At 42.4% G+C, this 25,109-nt stretch overlaps 1 protein-coding gene across 3 annotated transcripts in view; it reads right to left on the bottom strand.

Moving 5' to 3' along the window:
- Positions 1-20,394: 20,394 nt before the first annotated feature.
- GPATCH2L (G-patch domain containing 2 like) overlaps positions 20,395-25,109 on the bottom strand; it is a 29,681-nt gene continuing 24,966 nt past the window's right edge. For 2 of the 3 annotated variants that reach the window (XM_088529303.1, XM_010225023.2), the window contains one exon: positions 20,395-20,609. In XM_088529303.1, the coding sequence (XP_088385429.1) occupies positions 20,534-20,609 (76 nt within the window). In that variant the 3' untranslated portion in view covers positions 20,395-20,533. Of the gene's footprint in view, positions 20,610-23,143; positions 23,409-25,109 lie in introns of those variants that run through there. The other variant, XM_088529305.1, reaches the window with a different exon arrangement.

The raw sequence follows: 25,109 nt of genomic DNA, 5'->3' as shown, positions 1-25,109 counted from the left end.
GGGATTACCTCCCATTGGATACCAAGCAAGTTTCTGTGCAAGCTCACACCATGGCAGTTCTAAAATAACCCGAGTACGCTTCATACAGAATGAAGTATTTCAAAGCAGGTTATGCAAACTTGTGCCTAGTTACATCTTCATAATCTGAGTCCCCTTAGGGAACATTTTGATCACCAGTATATTAAAGACCACATCAAAAACTAATAGGGTGTTAAATATTTCCAATTGAGAAGCGCCTGCATGGCTGGGAGGAGACAGCTCCAGCAAAAGACTCTACGCTGCATCAGAAGCCTTCATAAAGAACTATGATTTTCCTGCTTGCAATATTTTACAAACTGCTCGAGGCTAAAGAAAATCTAGCCCTGTTATTTAAACGTGAATATATCAGTGATATCCTGTGATAAGGGATTGGGCTCCTCTTCTTTAATATTTAATTTTGTGCAGTTGTTCCACTGCCTCCACTGGTATGGCTGAGTACATAGCAGGGTCCAAAAAAATGCAGCTTAAAATGGAATGCAGTTACACCAACCACATCTAAAAATAATAGAAAAAGTCTCTTTGACTAGCTCTTGGTTTAGGTGGGAGTGTTTGGGGGATGGACCCAGGGAGATAATTGGAGGGAACAAATTATGGAAGCCCTGAATTTGTCACTTGCACAGAGCTGATAAAACACACCATTTTCACAAAACAAAGCAAAAGCAGTGAAAATGTCTCTAGGTCACAAGCAGCAACTGCAGTGATGATCTCTCAAGCTAAACTTGTTAGAGTCAGAACAGAACTTTCTCCTCCACAGACATGTGTACAACACATTAATGTTTTGTATCTGCACAGAAAATACTAGTTAAAGCAGGCTGTAACACAGCAATCTTATTATTATTCATCTGTAATCCATCTCCAAAAAAGAAAAAGAAAAAAAAAATCCCAGAATTTTCAGAATTGCCAAACAAGACAGAGCCCATTCAACTGGCTCTGTCAGGGCATGCTACAGGTGCAGCTAAGCTGATTTTCTGTTTTTTTTCAATGTCAAAGCATGTGGCTACATCTAAGCAAGGCCAGGAGGTGCCTAGTAGCACTAACAAGGTCTTGCCTGTCAGAAGCAAACTGGCCTTGAGTGAGCTGATTTTACTGAAGGTGAAAAATAAATAAAATCCTCCAAAAGAAAGGCAAGAAGCCAGTAATGAAGGGCTGTATATGAATTATGGTTGAAACAATATTTTTCTTTTAGAATAAGAAGAGGAGGCTGAGACAGGATCTGATCAGTGTATACAAATACCTCAAGGGAGGCAGTGAGGAGGATGGTGCTGGCCTCTTTTCACTGGTGGCCACCGACAGAACTAGAGGTAATGGCACAAACTGAAACACCAAAAGTTCCACAGGAACTTAAGGAAAAATTTCCTAACAGTGAGGGTGACGGAGCACTGGAACAGGCTGCCCAGAGAGGTTGTGGAGTCTCCTTCTCTGGAGATTTTCAAAACCTGCTTGGACGCAGTCCTGTGCCACGTGCTCTAGGTGACCCTGTGTGTGCAGGGGGGTTGGACTAGATGATCTCTAGAGTTCCCTTCCAACCTTAACGATTCTGTGAATAAGCAAGCACCTTACGTACAAATGCCTTTCCTATGGACTATCCAAACACTTGCCTACCATACTCAACAGAAAACCTCTCTCTGTGCTGAGCAACCAAGGGACCCTGTCTAGGGAAGAGAACGGAGCCCTGGCACACAATACTGATTACCAGTTCATAATGATCTGTCATGATCCCATGCCAGGATATGGGGAAATAGACCAAATGGCTTCCCAAAGGGAGACAGATGGAGGGAAGGAATAGCAGAAAACACAGACCAAGGCTAAGCTTCTAAATATTGTGTCACATCTCCCAAGCAGAGGAGGGAAATGGAGTGGCAGCTTGGGAAAGAGGTCTCTTTTCCCTTATCTCTCTACTGCTACAAGACAGGGATTTTTGAAGAGGAAAGAAGAGAACACTAAATGAAGGGTCTGGAATAGAGAGAAAAGGTCAGACCCTTTTTTCCCCGGCCAAGGTGACAAATCTAACGAAACAACATATCTGCTTGTATTCCTCCTTCAAGGATTGCTTCACCTGTAGCATTGCACTGCATCCTCCTATCCAGCTGGGATTCAAACTTCGGTGGCTTCAAATGAGAGGAGATAAGATTTAATACTGGAATGCTCTGTTGCTACTGGCTTTCCAGCAATATAGCCCCCCTGCAACACCTGTAATGGAGAACATAACCTGCTTCACTTCCTTCTAAGCTGGAAAGATATAGTTGAATCTCAGGCTCTCTCCTTGAAACAGTTCATTCCAAGACCTAGGAGCAGACAGGGTAACTGAACTTCTCCCCTTGAGGATTACCCAGCATGGCCCTGCTCTGCTTTGGATGGTGATAGCATCACGCAGGATCACTTCTCCATCTGCACAAGAAGGCTGAGAGTCAGACTCTCTCTCTGAGAGTCAGGCTCTGAGGGAAAAATCACAACATCTGTGTCTCCATAGACATGCAGACCCCAAATAGCATTAGTACTGTCCTCACAGGATGAGTATGACTTAGTTCCCCCAGACCCAGCAGGTAGACGAAAGACCTTTTCAGAGTGAGTGCACACCTCAATCCACCTTTCTGCAAGTGGCAGTCTGCGAGAAGGCAGCCACTCTGCCAGGCTCAGTAAAGAGAAATTTCCTGTAAGCAGATTCCTTGTGACTGTAGCAGCAACCTTGACCAGTCACTTCACAGCCCTGTTACATCCATAATGATACTGTCTCCACCTTTCCCTTCCCCCCAGCATGAAAGATGAGTGGTTGTGTGGAACGAGTCCCCGAGCTGTGATGGGAATCCGTCTCGCTTGGCTGCAAAAAATATATATATCCTGGTATGGCTGTGATGAATCCTTTCATTATTCATCTGCAATTGCCCTGCTACTGCTGCTGCTCCATTCTCTCTCTCTCTCTTTCTTTTATAAATAAAAATGGAAACAGATTAATGACAAATGTTGACAGTGATTGCTTTTAAAGAGCAACACCTGAATGTGGGCTATGGGGGAGGAGAAGTGGCAGAGCAGCAGCAGAGGAATAGGAAGACCGAGAAAGACTAAGTAAGAGGGGATGATAGAGATCCTCCCTCCAGCTAAGCTGCAGGAGCAGTGAATGGAGCAAGAAGAAAACTTTCCAGGAATGAGGATCTAGGCTGATTTATAGATTATCAAAATTAAGTACCAAAAGTATTAGGTAACTAGCCACAGTCACTCAAGCTATCAAAGTTTCTCCAGAGAGAAGCTTGTGGAGACTCCACCAGACTATTTACAGGATGGAATAGCAACACACTGAGGGGCAATCATACAGGGCAGTCCCCAGCAGCAACTAACCAGTACCTGACTATCTGTCACTCCACTCCCAAAGACCAGAGAGAGCAGTGCAAAAGTCTGTGCAACTCCCGAAGCTGCTTGTGCTTTGGGAATGTGGCTCCGATGGACAAGCTCTGCAGTCTGTGACCAGCTACGCCAAGGGCTGACATAGTGAGTATGTGTAGTAGCAGGCAAACCCGGCCTCCTGCTCTGCCTCCCCATCCATTCCCACTACAGAAAGACATGTGACAAGCCTGTTTTCCACATAGTGTTCCAGGAGTCTGCACTGGTTATTCACAAATAATGTTTCCCCACATTCAATGAAAGGTAAGGAGCAGGAGGGAAGTGACAGGGAGTGTATTCAGGCCTTAGAAAAAGGAAATTAGCTCATTTCGGTTTTTATCTCAGCTTGGTCCCCTGATCTCAGAATAACTCCTTGCAGCTATTCCAAGCAGAGGGGCTCCAGGAGACAAAGAGCTCCTAAAGCCTTGCCCTCTCATACACAAACTACTCCAATCCCTTATGGTTTTGGGCATATTTTCTCCTGAGCTCAACTTTAAGTTTTCATGATGATGAGTTCACAATATCTGCCCTTCAAAAGAGCCAAGCCTGCCACACACTGTTACAGCACTGCAAAGAGGGGCAGAGAGCTGCAGTCATTCTGCCTGTCTCAGTATTTAGCCTGGAGGTTGCACCTTAGACCTTCCAGGTCCTGTATAATGCACGCACAGTGGAATAAGCATCCGCTTGCCCAAGCGAGGGTCTGAGGCCACTCAAACTTCGTATGTAAGCAGGACCCTTTTAATCCACTAGGGACCCAGAAGTTACATTCAAATCTTTCCATTTTGCTGCTTTTAATCTCTTTTTCTTCCTCCACAGACAGCTTGAATACTGATTTCACTTTCTTTCTAACGCCTAGACATCTCCAGGGACTGCAGTCTCCTTCCTCCCCTAGGAAGGAGATTCCTTCCACATTTTCCCTCCTCCCACATTTTTTACCTAACATACCACCTCTCCACCTGAAGATATCACTGATGCTAAAAACACTCTCTGTCACACCATTTCTGTGACTGCCTCACCTCCCTGCCTTCAGTTATACCCTCTAGCTAGCTCCCCATTCCCATCAAACGTTTGAAAGCAGAGATGTGCATGGTCACGTTGCTCTTTGCCAGTCTCCCACTTAACTAAACTCCTTTTCATTCTTCCCTCAGAATTGCTACTGCTCTTGGCTGCTGCCAAGCCACCCTCCTGGCCTCCTCCAAGCACGCTGCTCCTTGGACTCCTTTCAACAGTAGCTAATGTAAGACATTACAGTACAGAAACCTGCGCCAACATCCAGTGCATAAACAAAGACCAGAGACACGAGAGGGGAGAACACACTGTCAGCGATTAATAACAAACACTAATTGCGGACGGCGGGGTGGAAAGCTCCATCCCTTTTCATCCAAAAGGGATCTGAGCCAGGAGATGAGGCCATTCACAAAACAGGCTCCTTTAATTGCTGAATGGCCCCCCCACCATCACTGTGGCTCAGTGTCTGAGCCGCCAAGCAGCCAGCCAGCCCTTGGAGTTTTCTTTGCATCTCACTAGTGCGGGGACACTGAAATATGATTTAAAGGCGAGCTAATTTCAAAAGCTTCTTGGGTCTGCCACAGGTCTGCTCTGTGACTCTGGCCAAGTTCTATCTTTTTCCTGTGCCTTTTGTTTTCCTGAAAAAAACCCATCCCCCATCCAAGCCCCATCCCAAATGCTGCAGTGTGCGCTGTTGGTGTGCCACAACATTTCAGTGCAAGATTTTTTAGAAGGACGGACAACTCCTTTATTAAACTTCTGGTTCACCACAGAAACTGGTGCACAGAGAGGCTAATTTTCAATCGTTTTGATTCATCACCTATTACTCCATACAGAAAAATAAACAATCTCTAAGAGTTCTCGCCAGAAACACTTCAGGTTTTCTAGAAGAAACCAGCAAGGTCCCTTCAACCATAATCTCCTATTAAGAAGAACATGCATTTATCTCACAGAAAACATTCTTTTTGCCACAGCTAGAAATGCCATCAAAGCTCCTAAGGAAATCTGAGGGAAGAGAACATGGTGGTCCATGGTGAGGCACTTCCAGGTGACCTCACAGCCCCCTCACAGCACCTGGTGCAGCCTCAGACTTTATGTGGAGCTGTCGTAAGCTCCTAAATCTCCAGAGGACATGGGGCGGTGGGCACAGGCCTGTGGGTGGTTGAGTATGTCTAATAGCTTGGTGCTGCCAGATGGGTAAGGCTCCCTTCTTAAAACCATTCTCTCCCAGCCCTTCTCCCAAACCACTGACCTGCCTTCATGTCTTACGCTGCCTCTGGTGGTCCTCAGGAGCTTCAGCTGAGCCAAGACAACTGACCAAACCAGCAGAAAAGGAGTCATTTAGGGGAGTTAGTTCCTGCCAAGAGAATGAGATGACTCAGAAAGGTCCAAGGAGCACAAGGCAAGCAGCAGGAGCTTATAGCCTGCCTAAGGAGACAATAGGAAGGAAGGAGAAGCTGAACTTCCCCTTTCAGCAGGGATGAACCATACCTTGTCTCATGGCATTGCACCCCTTATTTCCAACAAAAAAGTAATGTCCCTAAAATTACAGCCAACTGCAAAGTCTTTGCAGACAGAATGCTTTAGGATGCAATTGGATAAAAGTACTGAAACATCTGGTCAACATCCTTGCAGAATTCTACATGTGACAAGATTTCAGCTCCCACAGACATTCAAGGCAATGAAGAGAATGTTCTGAGGGAATCCATGTCCCACTCCACACAGTGGCATATACAGTCAGTACTACAGCCCGCTGGGACCCTTGCCATGCTTCTAGGCTGATTCTTAACCTACACATCCCTTTAAGATGCAAGATCTCAGACCCCCTCAGTATACATCCCTCTCTCTGGGCTGTCAGAGTGAACTTGCATAGTTACTTAGGACAGCTTAAAAGTTTCAGCTCTTGCCTGGCCTTGGAAACTCTAGTAGTTTTGACACTGTCTGCTAGATGAGGTAAAAAATTAATGGCTGGAAGTTGCTCAAAAACAATTTCAAACAATTTCAAATGAACACCCTGCATTAATCCACATTAACTTTTACACTTACCAATAGCTACCAGATCTGACTCTATGGAAAAACATAAGATCTGAAGTCTGTTGACCTTCATACCACATTGCAAAATCCACCTTTCACTCAGGCTTAAGTTTAATGAGATGACATGAAGTGTCTAAGTAATGGGATACAGTATTCATATGGATATAAAATGCCCAAGCAAAGGTCCAGTCTCTCTCTCTCCTCCTTATCCTGCCCCTTGTGACTCACAGCTTTGCCCCTTTGCCTTTGTTCTGACTCTTTCTTGATCCTCCCATCAGGTGACGATTTGAATTTTAAAGCCATTTACACTCCAAAAGGTGCATAATCAGATTTTTATCCTGTACTTTTCTGATGAGACTTTTTTATTATGACATCAAGTACTGACCCATAATAAGGACGTAAATGCCCACTTTAATGTCTATTACCAGTATCTGCAGATGCATATAAAATTATAGTATCATCACATAACTACACATTAACCTCTTGAGCTCCATGACAGACAAACTCTCCAGAGAGCACTGTATTCCAATTTTCAATTACCAGCAGGAGTTCACTGACTAGCAGAAGTTGTACTCAGCAAGAGCCTAAACACTGAAGGTACTTGCAGAGTAACAGAACACTCAGAATCTGGATACATGAGGTCTAGTACTTCCAGCTCCCAGCTGTGTGTGACAGTGCTTGGTTTGTCCCATGAACAAATACACAGTGACATATAGATATACATATAGGAGGGATGCAGCTTACCTGGAAGTAATTTGCACACTTCAGCATGTTTTTTTTTCTGAGTCAGGGTTGCATAAGATCATCACTTTACCTGTGATTGCTGGCAAGATATGTGCACAACAACATACCATGTTGTGCAATTAGGTTTCCTTCTGCTAACAATATAAAAATGCACTTGGATCAGAAAGTGCTCATTTAGCACAGGTGTAAAAATGCCATGTGTGAACAAGAAAGGAGAAGGACTACAGTGCTTTAGTAGAAGAATAAGGATACCATAAGTGGGGTTACCTGCCCAATCTTCAGATGCCATCTGCAAAAATTCAGACATTCTGATTACTCAGGTTAATAGCATCTGTTTACATCAGAATCAGGTACTCAGCGGTGAACAGCGCCTGCCATCCCATGTCTGACACAAGAATCTTGCCAAGCCTTTGATTTTTTTTTTTTAATTATGCACCAATTTCTCTAAAAGATTCAGATCTCAGCATCAAAGAAGAAAACAGAACAGAACAAAACATAGAAAGACAAAGTTAAGTCATTTTTTTAAGTACCTTTCCCATTTTTCCCTGATAGAGCGCAATCAGATGTTTGATTCTGGTTCCAAAGCTGCTCTCTGACCTAGGCCATCCTCCCTAAAATACGCACCGAGATTTCTGATATTTTAACTCTGCTGAACTGGGCACTGAAAGCCAGTCTATCATTTGTTAAATAACAGCTACGTATCCTGCATGGTGGTTTGTACAGTCATTGCTTTGGTGTTTAGGGAAGAGAACATGAGTCAATGTTCATATTGCTCTATCCCGTTCAACTAAAAGTATATAGTAAGTAATTGCTCTCTTTTTCACTCACCTCTTTCCTGAATTGCAGTAGACAAGCTTTTTCACAGCAGATCCTCTTTGACAGTACACATTTTGGTTGCTTTGCTACTTTCAATTCCTTTGAAGTCCAAGAAGTCCAGAGATTCTCAAAGAGAAAGCGTAATTTGGGAAGCTAAAATACCCCACAAAAATCCCAAATAAAAAGTAAATATATAAGGAAAAACTTTGCTTAAAAATAAATATGACACACATGTATACACACACAGTGGTTGCAGATACAAGTACTCAAATGTGAAAAAATAAACCAACATCCTAATTTGTCCCTTTGCATACACTTCACAGTGATGTCAAGCCATACGATCACATTGTTTACTTTCTGTGAGTCTCCAACTTCATTCAGACGCACAAAACACACATCTCTGGCCAGACAAAGGCTGAAGATGGAGTCTGCTCATTTGCTGATAAAGACTGAAAGAACAAAGCAGGAAAATGCCAAAACAAAGGTCTTGAGATGAAAGCAAGTGACCACCAGTCTGGAGAACCGCTGCCTGTTGTATTTGTTGTGATGCCCAAGAAAGCAGATAGAGACTTCAGCAATGACCACAGAGCTCCTCATTGCACTGATTCCTTGCAGCTGGGTTGGTAGAAGGTCTAAGTACACACAGCGCTACTGAAGTTGACAGGAAATACAACTTGAACCTACAAAAGGCTACAAAGCCAGCCACTTCAAATTGCCAGTCCCTGGGTTCCTCCTCTTCGGGCCCCAAATTCCGACACAATTCCTAATTTTTGCTTTAATCATTCTGACTTAAATTCCCCATCTATAAAATACGGGTCACAATAACATTTAAATTTTCAGTGCATAAATACATTCATTAACTTTCTAAGATATCACAGCAGGAGAGACTCTGAAGACACTAACAAGGAAATTACTTCTTCCTTCTTCAGAATACAGTTTGGATGCTGTGCAGTAAATAAAGCCTGAAGCCAGACTAAATGATGTAAAAACAAACAAAATACCCACTCCCTAACATTGGCTACCTGAGTTGCAGCCTTTTGTATCAGGACAGCACTAACTTTGCGCACTTTTAATTATTATTTTAAGGTACTTGGCTTGAGCATCTAAATAAATGGAGGCCAGAAAACCTGTGGCTTGGGGTTGTGCAACTGTACTTACGTGGTTAGAATGGTTGGAAAACGTCACCTGTCTCATGACAGTGACTGGCGCTGCTCTGAGGGGTGAGGGACTCTCGCACTCCGAGCCCCTCCACTGTCCAAGTGCAGAGCACTGGCAGCCCCGTGCAGCCCCTGCCTGCCCCCACAGGCTTCAGCTCCTGCGCTCCACACTTCTGTTCCCCACCATCTTCACAGTACCTGAAAGGACCAGCAAGGGAGAAGGGGCTCAGGAAAGCTCACCTTGCTGCTATCGTTTCCATAGGCTCCTTTTGCAACAACCTGCACAGCCAGGAAAGAAATCACCACACTTCTTCTGCTCACCACACAGAACGAGGCACTAGAAGCACTTTGCTCCTGGCTTTGTCAGAAGGCCTCTCCTCAAGAGGGTGGGATGGCTCCAAACACTTGTAGAGTATGTGGTGAAGCAGGATGAGGAAAAGTCCTAGGGCAATGCTGGTGAAATCTTCAGGTAGCTGATGTCAAAACTACTAGAAAAGCATTGGCGTCAGTGCCCTCATCCATTTAGCAGAACCACTGCTTCAGTTCATCATTGCTGCTGAAGCAGATAGGCTGGGAGGGAGAAGCTGTGACACATCTCAAGATAAGATTCCTCAGACCAGAGCTTTTCCATTAATATGATGCAATTTTAAATACATGTTTTGCAAAAATACATGCAAAAATACATCTTCCTGATGGTAGCAGCTCCTTACAAAGCTCTGCTCTTGTTCTCATCCTTAGATATCTCCCTGTTGCTCCTCACTAGGGGTGAAAGAGAAGGATATCATTTAACATTTTGAAATGTTGTACTACTTTTCACTTGGGAAAATATTATCTATATCTGCCCTTACTGGAAAATGGCTTGACTTCAGGAGCAATCTTGCACCACGGGATTTGAAATGCCACATACTTAGATGCGTGAATTCCTCCTTTAGTAAGCAGCAAGTCCACTTGTATTCATTTGCAGCTTCAGCTGATCCTCTGAGCTGAAAGCAAGCATGGTCTGAAAAACATCAGAGTTATGCCACCATTTGAGTAGGCCCCTATAACCTGCCCTATTACTGGATTTGACACCAACTATTCAAACTGAACTGAAAACATAATCAGTCATATAAAGCTAGGGATACGAGAACAAGAGTCTTTCGGCTTTTTTAAGGGATGCCTTCTGCTGTCAAATGAAACACTTCATTATTCAGAATCCAACGCAGGTAGATGGAAGCTTATAATGATTTGTAGATGTCTAACAGCAATTTTTTGACTGTTAGCCATAGTCTGGTCTATGTCCATAAGAGAATCTATCATTAAGAGCTCTTTCTTCCTTGCTCCCAATGAAAAGTAGCACATTTCACAAGGAACACTTCCCACTTCTCAGAGATACAGCGAACAGATGAAGGAGGAAAAAAAAATGACCACTATTAAAAATTAGGGGTGGGAAGGAACATAATACTGAGGATTTGAAGCAATTTCAAAGGTCTTGATCTCTAAGCACTGGGTCAATTTGGAGTCTAAGTTTGCACAGTTCTGCGGATATTTAATGCAGAGGGAGCTCCATTTTTCTCCTTTTACATTACTATTGAGACACAGATTAAACACAAGAGAAAATTCCAAGTCTACTGTCCATTTGATCTTTGAAGCCACTGTCTCCATGGTTAAAATACTACCAATCAGTCTTACAGGGATGTTAAGTTGTTAGTGCTGGCAAAATGAGTAGATAACCATTAAAATGTCAACTAAGACTGACCTGCTTGCTTAAATGAAGTCCCTTTTGAAACGGGGCAGATCCAAAGTGGTGACTTGGATGAAAGGTCACTCTAAAGTGAAAGGTAACTTGGGAAACTCTGGAATTATTTCAAATTCCAAACAGGGAGCATCACAACAGTCAAGATATAAAGTTATGACAAACTGGGAAACAAACAAGGTCACTGCAAAGACACAGAATAGACAAGATAAACCATCTCAAACCCTTCATTCTGGAGTTCGCATTGAAAGGAAGAAAAGCCTAGTAACCTCCTATAGTCTTTTGGATTATAATTTAATTTGAAGAATTAAACCAAGGCAGCATATGCATTATGGATGTTCCAATGCTGCAAATCCACTTCAATGTCATAATCTTCCCCTCTTTCATTATGTTCAGTTTGCTTTACACCACATAAAACATTTCATATATTGTTTTTATTTCCAGTTTCTATATTCAGAACAAAGATTTTACAAGAGCCTCATTCAGAGAACACATGTCATTTTTAAGACAAAGGAATACAAGCAAGAATCTTAATTATTTACAGGTTACCCCAAAATCCAGTCCTAAGAATCCAGAACCCAAGCCCTGTTAAACAATTAACTCTTAGGATCACATAAAATATTTGTGATATATACAGTGTGGCTCTTGAAATTTTTTGAAAAGTAGACCTGTTCATGTGCTATCTCTAGATAAGGTGCCTGGGACAGAAGGAAAACCTAGAAAGAAATCAATGGTTGCTTTGGGTAACTGACTGACATTACCAAACTTGAGAAAATTTCAAGCCTTCAGTGGTGCCCAGGAGACCTGGTTAGGCCAGATCAGTCTCAGTTCACAGCACTCTTGGCAGCAGTGAGGGCTCACACACCTTTCTAGGCAACAAAAGCAAACACTAGCACTAGATGTCAATGCACACAGCTGGAGATTTGAAGCAATGGCTTAAATATCGCACTGTTTCATCTCTGAAATTTTACATTTATTTTGAAACAAAGCAGTACAATTTGATGCATTTTAAAGCTGAACTCTCCAAGGTCACCACACTCTAATACTAGAGAACATACTGCCAGGGAGGAGCACTCTGCAGCCACAACATCTCTTAGGTGAGTGCAGTAGTGCTCTTCCAGAAGAAGGAACCTACCATCTGCTCCTTTAAGGTCACAGCAGAGCCTATAGCCCACATGGGGGCATTCCTGCAGGGAGGCTTTTATGTCATGAGGGAGCAGCAGGAACAGCCACCTTGGCAAGCACGAGACAGATGTTATATACCTTTTCTGGCAAGAGTCCTCTCCAGGTAATGAGCGCACGGATCCTGAGTGCAGGAACCAAGACAGCTGCTCAGGCTGAGCATATACATGATGACACTCACGTACATGTGGAGGCCAACAGGCAGCATAGTAAGAAGGGAGGGGGGACTCCTCGGCAAGGAGGACCTTCAAGTGAGCGACCGTGGTTTCTCTCAAGATTGCACCATCAAATATCTTTCAAAAGAACTAAACAACCATGCTGAAGTGCTGCTTAAAACCAGTTTTCACAGATAAATTCTTTCTTGCTTCATCTTCTCATGAAGATTTCATAACAGACCTTTTGGTAACACCACTGAACTTCCACCATCCATCATGGTTCTTTCCTGCATTTGCCAACACATTTCCATGTTTCAAAAGAGCTACTCCTTAACACAATGGAAAAGTAGTCCATTTTTCCCTCTGCTGTTCTAAACCTAAAATGACTATTGTTTCATGTAGACTGTCCTTCACTGTAATACTGACCATTCAGTACCTTATAGATGACTATTTCAGTGGTTCATATCCGACTATAACACTTCTTCCTGAAAGCCATTCATGCTTTCAAATCAAAGCCTGAGGATGCACAGAAGTTGCTACTTCCCACAATATTTTATTCCAACAGTTAACCAGTCCTCACTGTTAAAAACACATGGCCTATTTCTAGCTTGAATTTACTTGACTTTAGCTTCCAGATCCTTTCTATGGTCATCTGATCTAGCTGAGACCCCCTTTATTACCTAGTATCTCCACTCCCATAAAGGACTTGCTACCATGCAATCAAGCTATCACTAGTTCTCTCCTGACAAAACTAAAGAGATTGAACTCTGAAATGATCTTCAGAGTTTGTAAAAACTGGCAGTACAAAACTGGGCTGTAACACAGCTAAAGGAAACATTTGGGGATAAAGAATGAAGATTATACTTGCATTTTAGGAGTCGGGGCATTGAAAAAGTAGTGATAGGAACTTTAGATTCTGAATTAACTCTCTGAACACAACATTTACAGCACTTTTAGCATTGTTAGGGTAGCAGGCTAACAGTGTTTATGTGAAGATCAAGCAGCAGTAGGGAATTGTTCTTGCTTCTGTAAATACTGTAAGTGCAGATGGATGTGGGATACTGGGGACTTCCACGTAGTAAACATAACTAACAGTTAAGTGACAAGCTGTATAATGTGAAGCTTATGCAACATGGCTTATATAGGTTACTGGATTACACAGAACTTGCTGACTTTGTATAGGTAGTTATACAGGAAAAAAAAAACTAATTGTAAAGGAAGAATAGAACTTTTCAACATTGCTGGGGAAAAAAAAGCATAGCAAGGAACAGCTGCATGGTGATTTTAGGCAAAATCTATTCTGAGGACAGATATATCTTTATTAGAAAGAGGGTAATCTTTTTTTTAAAAAAAAAAAGAAAAAAAAAAAAAAGGAAGGTCTTCCTACCAAGGAAGACGAGCTAATTCTTGCTGGAAGTTTTTAAAAGTCGCATTAGATCTCCTTTCAGAAATATGATTAAAACCAGTTACAGGACAAATATTACAGCTAAAATGTTTACAAAAGTTCCCTCCAGCCTTAAAGAATTAATTTATAAATCTTTTTGAGTCAAAGGACACTGGGGTTAAGAATTGTAATACAGAAGTATCACCATACAGCTACCTTTTTCCTACAATACTCCCTAGGCATCCAGTGCTGGTCTCTGTCAGACAGAATACAGAGCTAGAGGAATCTTTGGTCAGGCCCAGAGGGACCTTTGGTCTGGCCCATTATAGTTTTCTTATGTTGTTCATCCCATTCCTTCAGAGGTTACAGGGAAAACAGGATAGCTTTGTAAAATCCTGTTCATCCTCATAATACTGGCAGTTCTGCTTTAAGACACAGAATAGTCTGGGTCACACTTGTAGTGGTCAATACCTTTTTCTGACTATTACATATGTATTTTTGTTCTTTGTTATAACAAGCTGTCCAAGTCTCTACTTTCCACCACGACCCATATTTTCTCATACGCCAGCTTGCAGCCCTTTCCGAACTGGCTGGAGCCACACCACCACCAAGGCCTTGCAGCTGGGAAGGACCTTTATTTATGGTCACGTTGAGGAGGAGGTTGGGGCTTGCCTCTGACTCTGCAACATGAGTCTGTGCACCAGCCACGCAGGGGTATCCAGGCACTGGTGACTGTTTAGTCTCTCTGATCTTGCCTATAGCCCAATGTAGTAGCATCTTCAAGAACAAGACGCTTTCGTGTAATTAAGACGCTCTGTTCTCTCTCTATGCTGAGTTCTATCCTGTGTTGGGTAAAAGTTAATGGCCTATACTACACTAGAGGCAAGACAGAATTATCTAGTGCCCTCTTACGTTTTATTCCCTAGGAAGCATCACTGTAAAGCATTTTCCACACTTTACAGTACAGACAAACGAGTCTAGAATGAAAAGGACATACACAGTAATGCAGTTGCACACTGAAAATACAAGGAATGTGTCCTCTGCCTTTGATAGTCTCCTGTAATATATTTTGCCTATTGCAGTGTATTTTCTAAATAAATTACTGGCAGCAACCTGCATTATTGCATCACTGAAATGTTCTCTTGATAGGGAATTTGTTCCTCAAGACATCAAAAATTTTTCCATGCAATGCCATTTTGGTTGTCATGCACATATATATGTATATATTCTTGTAGCATCTTCATTCTTCAGTGGGAAGAGGGTCAAAATATAAAGGCACGGTTATGCTTTTTTTTTGCTGCCATGCCACCAATTTCCCTTTTCACCTCAAATGAGCTGTCTGCAATGCCTAGAAAGGAACAGCATAAGCTTCTACAGTTTGAAGGACAGCACTAATCATCACAATGTCACTATTCAAGAATGCTGGCAAGATACACTTCTACATACCACAATCATGAAGTCAATCTATCATTCAGTAGCATTAGTCCCAGCTTCTCACGAGTTCCTCTCAAACTACTATTTTCCTGCTTTCTTCACTCTTTATTGCACCTTATCTTAAGATCATAAATCCTTCAGGCCAGAAACTGCTCTTTTTATTTGAGCCTTTCCAGTCCCTATCAAATTGGACCTTTAGCTTCATTAGAGCTCATAGCAACTAATGGAAATGTGCAAAGAACTAAACATGCTCATCTTTTTTCTTCCACTGGATGCCCACCTTTTCCCTGCATATAAATGAAGCCCTCTTTGCAAAAGGATGTCATTATATCATCTTTGAGAAGTCATGGCAATTACAGGAGGTCTCCCAATAATTCGGGGGAAAAAGTCATATAATCTTCTCAAAAGGAAGAGAATGTGGGGTATGAAAGACTAGTCAGCCCTACCTCAATATCTCTTGATCGTAGATCAAGTTCTCCTGGAAACCATTTCCAAAAACCTGAAGGACAAGAAGGTGATTGGGAACAGCTAGCACAGAGTTATCAACAGAAAATCATACCTGTGAACCTGCCTGCCTTGCACAATGAGATGACAGGCTCTGTAGATGAATGGAAGGCAGTGGGGGTGGTGTTTACCTTGATTTCAGAACAGTTTCTGACAGTCTCTCACAGCAGCCTTGTAGTCAAATTGGGAAGTTAGGGATTGGATGGAGGAACTGTAAGATCTGTCAGGTTCAAAGCACAGCGAGCAAGAGTTTGAAATCTAGTCGGTGGCCAGTTTTGGGAGGCATGCCTCACAGGTCAACACTGAATCAATACTGTTTAACATCTACATTAATGACCTGCACAAAGGGACAGACTATAAAGGTTATGAATGATGGCGTATTGCAGAGAGCAGCTGATATGCTGGAGAGCAGCAGAACCATTTGGAGGGCACCTTGACAGGTTGGAAGAACGAACAGACAGAAACCTCACGAAGTTCAACAAAGATAGATGCAGATTCTTGCACCTGGAACAGACTAATCTTGTAGGCTGAGACCAAGCCAATAAGAAATAAACCTGTCCAAAAAAAGGTGGGGGGAAAGGGGGAAGGGCGGTGCTAGGACCCAAGAAGCAGCGTTAAGAATGAACTGGGCACTGCTTTGCTGCAATAACTACATACTGAACTACTTCAGTGGAAACAGAGTCAGCAAGTCAAGGGAAGCTATTAACTCCTTCTATTCAATAATCTTGAGATCATATTTGGGCTATTGTATCAAGCTATAGCCCCCCTCTCCTTCCAGTGCAAGAACAGTTGCAAGGTGCACGGAATTTGTTCCCTCCAATGGTTGTGTCTGCTTTCAGTGGTTACACTGAATTTCCTCTTATCTCCATGCTACCACTTTATTTAAAGACCAACTGAAAGCATTGCGTCTATTACAGAGTCCATTTTCCACCAAAAAGTTGCTGGCAGGAATTCCAGCATGCATGCAGTTAATATTCTACGAAGATGATTCATATAGGTGAATATACATGCAAAAAAAAAAAAATGACCTACATTATTCCCAGCTGGAGGTCACACTGCTGATAAAAAAATAAATAAATACTCTGGTACAATTGATTCCATCCTAGTGGTTCTCATAAAGGAACTTAACTACAATTCTCTGATTTAGGCCTTCCCCTGCAGCCCTCAAAGCAGTATTTATCAGGAAAAAGGTATATCTTATTTATTTTACTGGTATTTATTTCCAGATTTCCTTCATCTCTTCCTCTTTATTGCATTATATAAGTACCACTCATCTCAATGAGAGCAGGTCATGAAATGGAAATGTTAAACCAGCTGCATAGCTAAGGCTAAGAAAGAGAACCTTCCTTAGATGAAAAGAAACAAAACAATGAATCCAGTTCACAAGAATGCTACAGAATATTTAAATCCAAATCAACCTGCTGAAGTATAAAGAGGAATTTAGATAAATGCCCCTGGAATAACAAGATAGGACATGACATGAGACTCATTTAGCTTGTCAGACACTCAGGAGAATCAAATTTGATCCAGGGCCTGGCTGACCTGTAAATGGATTTTAAACTAGAAATATGAAAGATAGGGCAGCTGAGAAAAAAAATCGAGTCTCTTGGCACTTCCAGAAAGTTTCCGTGGCAGGAAGCGTGACTTACTTAAAAAGACAAGGTCTGCTATAGTTACCCCTCAGCAGTGCCACAGGTATGTTCAACCTTTAAAAATAGGGAAGACCTCCTAAGGGCTTACAAGTTAAGTAAGGACTTAATCAGATGAACACTTCTACTGACCTCAATAGGAAAATCTGATAAATTTTCTCTAAGGGCAGGGAAAGATAAATTATGTGAAGTCTGGTGACCCCCTTCCCAAGAATGACATGAAGGCTACTGATACTTTAATAGCCCAAACACCTTTCTTATGGAAGTCTAAGAACTGCTTAGCAATCTGAATGAGCCTGATGAATGGATTTAAACCTAACCAAGGCTTGGAGAATATTATCTGTCAGTGAAGAGCCTAGAAGTTCATTATAAGGATTCCAAACCTAAAATATATCAGCAGGTCATCAAGAGAATGAGCCTGTGTTCAGCAAAGAAAAGTACAGGGCCCTGCACCTAGGGAGGAATGACCCCATGCACCAAGGGCTGACCTCCTAGAGGGCAACTCTGCAGAGAAGGACCTGGGAATCCTGTGGACTAGAGAGTGACCACAAGCCAGCAGTGTGCCCTTGTGGCCAAAAGGCCCTGAATCCTAGGCTGCTTTAGGAAGAGTGCTGCCAGCAAGCTGGGGAAGGTGATCCTGCCCCTCTGATTAGCCCTGGTGAAGTCACATCTGGAGTAGTGTCCAGTTCTGGGCTCCTCAAAAAGAGAGACAGGGATCTAAAGGACAGAGTCCTGAGTAGGGCTACAAAGATGATCAGGGGACTATAGCATCCCTTATACGAGGAGAGGCTGAGAGAGCTGGGCCTGTTTAGCCTAAAGAAGAGATGGCTGAGAGGGGATCTTATTAGCGTATACAATATCCTAAGGGTTTCAAGAGGATGGGACTGGACTGTTTTCTGCGGTGGCCAGTGAAAGGACAAGAGGCAACAGCCACAGCCTGAAACATATGAAGTTCCATCTCCACATGAGGAGGAACTTATTTACGGTAAGTGTGACAGAGCCCTGGAACAGGCTGCCCAGAGAGGTTGCGGAGTCTCCTTCTCTAGAGATATTCAAAACCTGCCTGAATGCTGCACTGTGCAATGTGCTTGTGCAGGGGACTGGACTAGGTGATCTTCAGTGGTGCCTTCAAACCCTCAGCCTTCTGCGATTTTGTGCAATTTTGCTGTCCTCTCAGTGTGCTCACGAGTAGCAGGCAGTCGAGTACTGTTCTTCAGGTTTACCTTCTCTCTGTACGTTCTAGATTACCAGCTTTCCAGTGCTGAGACTTCCTGCACTACATCACAAGCATCATTGAGCCAAGTGCTGTAGAAAATAAAACAACTCAATGACTAATTAAAAGCAGGCACATTCTCCTCTCTGTAAAACCATTACAGCTTGTCCTATAATCCAAACTGACCTCTGCACTCCTTTAGCAAGGTAAAAAGGATTTCCCTGTTTTAAAATGAATCCCCTCTCTATATGCCCTCCCAGAGGAGAGGGAAAAAAAAGTTTTGAGAGGGATTTACATGGGCAGATGATCTGACACAGATCTGACAGTTTGCTTGGGCTGCGAAACATAAATCCAATTTGGATTTCTCTCCAAGAATAAGTAGGTATTAGGGGATCAGACATGGACAGCAGTATATAACTGTATTTGTCAATCATGATTTAGATGGAGTAATTCATTTTTTGTTTTGTGTGTGTTATGGTCATTTAACATTTTAACAAAGAATTAAAAATAAAAAAATGCCTTATATGCTTACAATCAAATTCTCTCTCAGTTACTTGATTTATAAGTAAGTGAAAGCAGAGCATTGCAAAGCCACTAAAAACATAAAAACATGCAAAAATCTGTTATCTGCTTGAGATTGCTAACTGCACCTCCACATTCAAGTGGATTTCACATGCTCAAATGATCCTGTCTGAAAGCTCCACGCAGGGAGAAAAGCAGAGGAACTCTGTGCATACAAATACCTCCTATTTCTAAATGATTTAAGAACCAGTGTAGCCACTGCCTCCTTGACACATGCTATGAAGGTATATATTCTAAAAAAAATGCAGCCCAATATAAGCTCAGTCATTTAAGAAAAATACAGCGAGTGTGATCAGGGACACAGGAAGAGGGGGTAAAATTACCTTCCATATATTCTGCAACACAAACAGTAACAGGGGGGCGAGGGGAGAGGCTACAGAGAGAAGAGACTTGCCTGGGTATGCTGCAGGGTGCAACATAATCATCAGTCGTGGAGACACCTCCAGTAGATACAACTGGACAACACTTTTTGAAGAGAGGGAGAACATAAGACAGAAATGGTCTGATCAGCACCCAGAAGGTTCTGAACTCAGATGGCAGGATCAACTTCAAGAGCAAGTGCCCTGGGATACACTGACAGTCACTTTTGAAGTTATTCACTAAGGAACAGAAGCTTTGCATGTCCTCTCTCATACTCTTAAGGATATTCAAGGGTACAAGTTCCTCTCCATGATCCCAGCCTGCACATTTATGTCCAAGTTCTCCCAACTCCTTATGCGGTAGGAAATTCAGGAAGGAACATGCAATACACAAGCAAGACTAAAGACACTCAGAACGAGGAAGAAGGAAAAGCCACAGCAGGTCATGCTGCTGGTGAGCCAGTGGTGACTCCCGACTGGACGAGTATCACCTCTGCTTCTCCAGAAACAGCACGAACTGAATCCATTAGCGGCCTGATGACATTCAGCTAATACCAAATTCAGGTTCCATGTTTCAACCTGTTTGCTTCCCTCCCCATCTCCCAGCCAAGAATTCCTGTGGCCTGAGAATGGACTGGGGGCAAGGCTTCGCCTCCCTGTAGCTACAGCAGGGCTTTCACCCAAAAATCACTACATACAGCAAACAAGCAACACCTCCATGGGATGATACAAGATGAAGATGTGAAAACCCAGAATATTCTGTACATGACCCAGCATGTATGAGCTGGCATCAGGGAAAGAGATGAATGCATTAATAAATACTCACAGCAATAGCAAGAACAGTTTTAAAAAGCCAAGGACTTCCCAACACCACCGATTACCTTTCTTTAAACACATTCACAAACATTATTTAGGCATGTGGGGCACGCAGATCAGCCCAGATGCTGCCACGCATCACGTCCAATACTGAAGATATTGTTACTGCCAAACAAGACATTTGGAGGAGATATATAAAGTCCAACACTTCCAAAATCCAGTAAGCATTTATGAGTTGCAATGCTTCCTTTTAGCTGTGCCCAGGACTCTTCTCTAGTGGCATTTTGAAAAAGTCAGTGGAGGAAGCAGCAATGGCTTTTTCAGCTGCTGGTGTTTTCCCAGTCCATTCAGAGCTCTGAGATCTTGGAAATAGTGTTGCTGGTAGGTCTGAGTCTGCAGCATCCATGTGGACAGACAATGCTGCTGGAATAAAAAATTGGAGGAAAGGGGGAAGAGAGGAAGAAAGTAGGAAAGGGCAAAAGAAAAGAATTAAAATTAGTGACCTCATGGCAACTCCCCTCTTAGAACTGCAGTAGTTGTCAGCTACAGGCCTCATGTCTCACTTCTCGCAGGAAAGCGGTATTTATGGAGTTACTTTCACGACTACCACATATGCATGCATTTATTTGAAATATAGGTTCTTGGTAGCTTTAGCATTCTTGTCCTGGTGATTCCCACATTCAGAATTCTGAATTCCCAGTCCACACACTAGAGTCCTTAGTCATAGTTCCTGTTGAATCGAGAACTTTAGTAGCCCCTTACTTAAAATAAATAAATTTGTAATTATTTAATAGACAAAGACCTGACCTCCCCACCCAAGGTTCTATTAACCCTCGTTCTGAGCATTTCAGAGCTTCTGGGAGCTTGCCAAATTTCAGGTCATAGAACTTGGAGGAACATACAGCTCTCATCTTCATTTAGTACAGACAGTACCAGGAATATTGACATATATCCAATGCGATAAAACAGCACATTATAACATGAAGCTACCTACTAATCTAGGTTGGAAACCACTGCTTCAAAATGGGACAGGTTGTAATTAGAAAGAGCAAATTTGCAAATCAATACCTCAACCCAACAGCCAACCAAATTTCCAGAAGGATTGCCAGTAACCTAGAGATAAGATAGTTTACATCCCATCCTCACTATCCTGCATCAGTAAGTCATAAGCAGAGTCATGCAGGACAAAAATGGGTTAAAAAAAAAAAAAGACAACAATAACAAAAAAACATTTACACTGTATTCTCACAACAGAAAATAGTTGTTTAGCTTTTTTTTTAATTGCGAGTTGCCTCTACTGCTCTGCAATGAATGAGGGAAAAAGGCTAAAAAAAAAAAAAAAAAAAAAAGGGCCCTGACTAGAAGTCTTACTACTAGGAAGTTTAAATATAGTGCTGGTATCAGTATTTTAGGTTGCTCGCTCAGTGGAGCTGAAACACTAATAATCCTGCTCCTGCATCCAAAACAGTGGAGTCATTCCCATGCAACCACAACTTGGCTTATAATGGCATTTTTCATCCTTATGCCACCAATTTTCTCCATCCAAAGGTCATATGAAACACAAAAAAAAAAACATGCAAGTCTAAGTCCCTGCTATAGTCCTGTCCATTAATTAATAATCACCACCAACACCACAACAGGGATCCTCACTAACATCATCTCAATTCTCCATCTTTGCTCATAAAAAATAAAAAGGACTAAATGGGCTTCTTGCCACTAGATCATGACATCATGCATAAGAAACACAGAGGGGAAAAAAAAAAAAATCACCAAGTCGCTAATGCTCACACGAGGACAGTTTCCAGAGGCTGCCTAAAGGGCACCTTTTAGAAACTATTATTTTCCATGAGTCACATATGAATGCATGTCAAAACACACAAAATCTATTTATGTTGATTTATACTCCAGACTCATCATGTGGTACCTGAATAGGAAGACCTGAATACCTTGTGCTGTGCTACATACCTGGACCATAAAAAAAATTATTAATGACAATCAGATCACTTTCAATCCAGAAAACAGCTACAGAGGTATAAATATAGTTCTACCTAGTATTTGTCAGATAAGCTCCACTATGCCATGTGGGACATTACTCCAAACATACTGCATTGAAATGGAGACTATTAAACACAGTGACACTACCTATGCCTTAAGAAGCACCTAAGTCATAGATCACTGAAAGCCACGGGACGTGTAGCACCACATCCCTCTTCCCCAGGCACAGGCCGCTGGTCACCGAGTTGAACGAAATTGGTTTAACCAAGTAGAGCCAGCCTTACTTGTTCAAGATCTCCTCGTTCTATTACCAATTTGCACCGGTCAGATTTTTGTTTCTTACCTGGAGAAAACTTCACGCTTTAGGGCCTGCACATCGCGAAATCACCTAGTTGTGAAAACAAGAGCCAGTGCTTCTCCTTTCACTCAAGGTGTCAGTAGCAATGCTCAATGCATTTCTTAAAATGACGGCCACTTCCTAAAGCGCAAGTGTCCCCCTCTGAACTTTCCAGCCATTTTTGCTGCTCCCAACAGCCAGACGTTTCATCCAAAATGCTAGCTCCAAGGACAATTGTCTCAGTTTTGGTACTTAGGCCAATTAGCCTCAAAGGTTAGGACTAATTGCAGAAGCTTCATTCTATAACACGATAGCAACCCAGGCACTTTTGCTAGAGTAGCAAATGCTTCTTGATGATCATACAAGGGTTTCTGCCAAAACATTCTATCAGACCCCATAACTACTAACATGAAAGGTTTTGGGAAGACATGGAACAAACCTAATTTGCTTGGGTCCCAAATAAACATGTCTCCAAGCTTCTTTCCTACAACTAAAACCTACCATTCACATCTTTTTTTTTATTATTGTTATTATTGTTGTTAGCATCTTATGATTCCAGTCAAATTCAGCTCAAAACTTTCTATGGATAGGGCGAGTAGGGGGTGGGGGGAGCACGGCAGGGGAAGATTTGTAGCTGCATGTTTAAGAAAGAAGCTAAATTCATCACAATGACAGGGGAGAGTGTTGGCAGAGATTTGAGCTATTTATTCTTTTAGGAAAATCCTATAAAGAATGACACGAGGAAGCCTCTATCTGCAGTCTTGTTCATCACACTGGTGAGGAGTCCGATAACAGATGTATGCAGCAGCGTGATTTAGTGCCGAGAGCTGGCCCCTGATGTGTATTAATACAGCGGCAAAGCGGAACGAAACCCTCTTCATCACTCATCTCTATAAAAGAGGTGGAATCCGAGATGGCCCGATGTTCGGCAGAGCAAGCCCATTTGTTCTGCTGACTGATGGAGCCAGCTCGGGCTGTGTCCTTCACCTCCATGGGGCACTCGGGTTGCAAAAAAGGAGATCACTGAAGCAGGACCTGGTCAACAAGTGAGACGAGAGCAGTTGGACTCAGCTGAGGAGCTATTTAAAGGAGAAGAAATCCAGCACTATACACACACATGTACGCCATCACAGGCGACGGCAATTCTGATTCACCCCCATGTCTCAATTTTTGCAGAAGAGAACAAACTCTACAAACAGAAGGTGAGAACACCAGGGACAGGGGAACCTCAGTACAGGGACTCATCGATTTTCTCCCTAGCACGCATCTACTTCTGTCTCACCAATGGCTAAGGAGCAGGAAAGGCTTCAGTTCATTCTACAGTCCTGCAGCGTAATCCTAGGTATTTCTGTAGCAGTTTGTAATTCTACTGCCAAATTAGCTTTAAGGGAAACAGTATTAAATTCTGCAAGTTTCCAAGCAGCATGTCCAGTTGCTCTCCAGCTCCACCCAGATTCAGAGATGGCTGTAGGAAGGCAGCTTCTTACACACAGCTTCCTTGTACCAATCACAGATTTTTCTTTTTGCAAGTCAGGACTGTAACAAACCCCACCAGTAGGTGTGACACAGCTGGGAACATTTCAAAGCAGCATCTAGGCAAAGAGAGCATTTCTGACCATTAAGGATATTGCAGAACTTTTGCCATAGGTTGATCCACAAGCTTTGCTTCCAGAATCCTCTCACTACACTCTGATTACAAATTAATTTGTTACAAATATTCTATTCCCCGCCCCTCATCTGCTTCCTTCCTAAAACAATTTCAGGTCCCTGAGCTACTTTCTGACTCTTGAGTTTCACTTCAGAGGTAGGTTCACTTCTTCAGAAAATGTTCACTTTACAATTGTCTAGGCAGTTGAGCACAAGCACAATAATATTAAATAATACTATTACATTTGCAGGCACATAAATATAGTCACTAGCAATGCAGTACAGAAATTACATTCTAAACAAGAAATAAAAGGACACATAATAGGAGACAATGAGACACTAGAGTTTATACCAAGAAAACCCAGCACCCTGGTGCTGAGGCCAACTTGAAGCTGAAGCTACTGATGGTCAACTTGACTAACCCTTTTGCTCTAGAAGCTTAAATATCTTAGCATGGGATACTCAAAAGTTAGGAAAGAGCATCCTAAATCAGTCAATAACAAAACACAATAACAGTGACATTCAATCCATAATCCTGATCTGGGGGAGGTTTGTACTATCTCTGGAGGGATAGCACAGCTTTCTTACTTTACTCTGTCTTCCACTAGCTTAATGAAAAGCTCTTCCTATTCATCACCAGGTCTTTTGGCCTTCCACACTCTTTTCACATCACTGCTTTTCCCATCAGCTCATCTACCTGCCCATTACTGGATTACAACAATAGTTGTTAATAAGCTAGTGGCAGAACATGGGTTACTTGATGGCAAGCAGAATGTTTCCAGAGGTAGACTTGGGTGAGAAGCCAGAACGAGGTCTCGCAAACCCCTTTTTGTGCTATAGATCTGTAGCTTTTCAGATCTGGATGACTAGTCGGTCACCTATACAACCCCTAATTAAAAAAAAAAAAAAAAAAAAAAAGCATTTCAACTACTACATTCCTAAAT

Source organism: Tinamus guttatus, unplaced genomic scaffold (assembly GCF_059628265.1).
Source record: "Tinamus guttatus ecotype Peru unplaced genomic scaffold, ASM5962826v1 Tinamus_guttatus_pri_ptg000327l, whole genome shotgun sequence".
Classification (NCBI taxonomy): domain Eukaryota; kingdom Metazoa; phylum Chordata; class Aves; order Tinamiformes; family Tinamidae; genus Tinamus; species Tinamus guttatus.
This window is presented reverse-complemented; position numbering and strand designations above follow the sequence as displayed.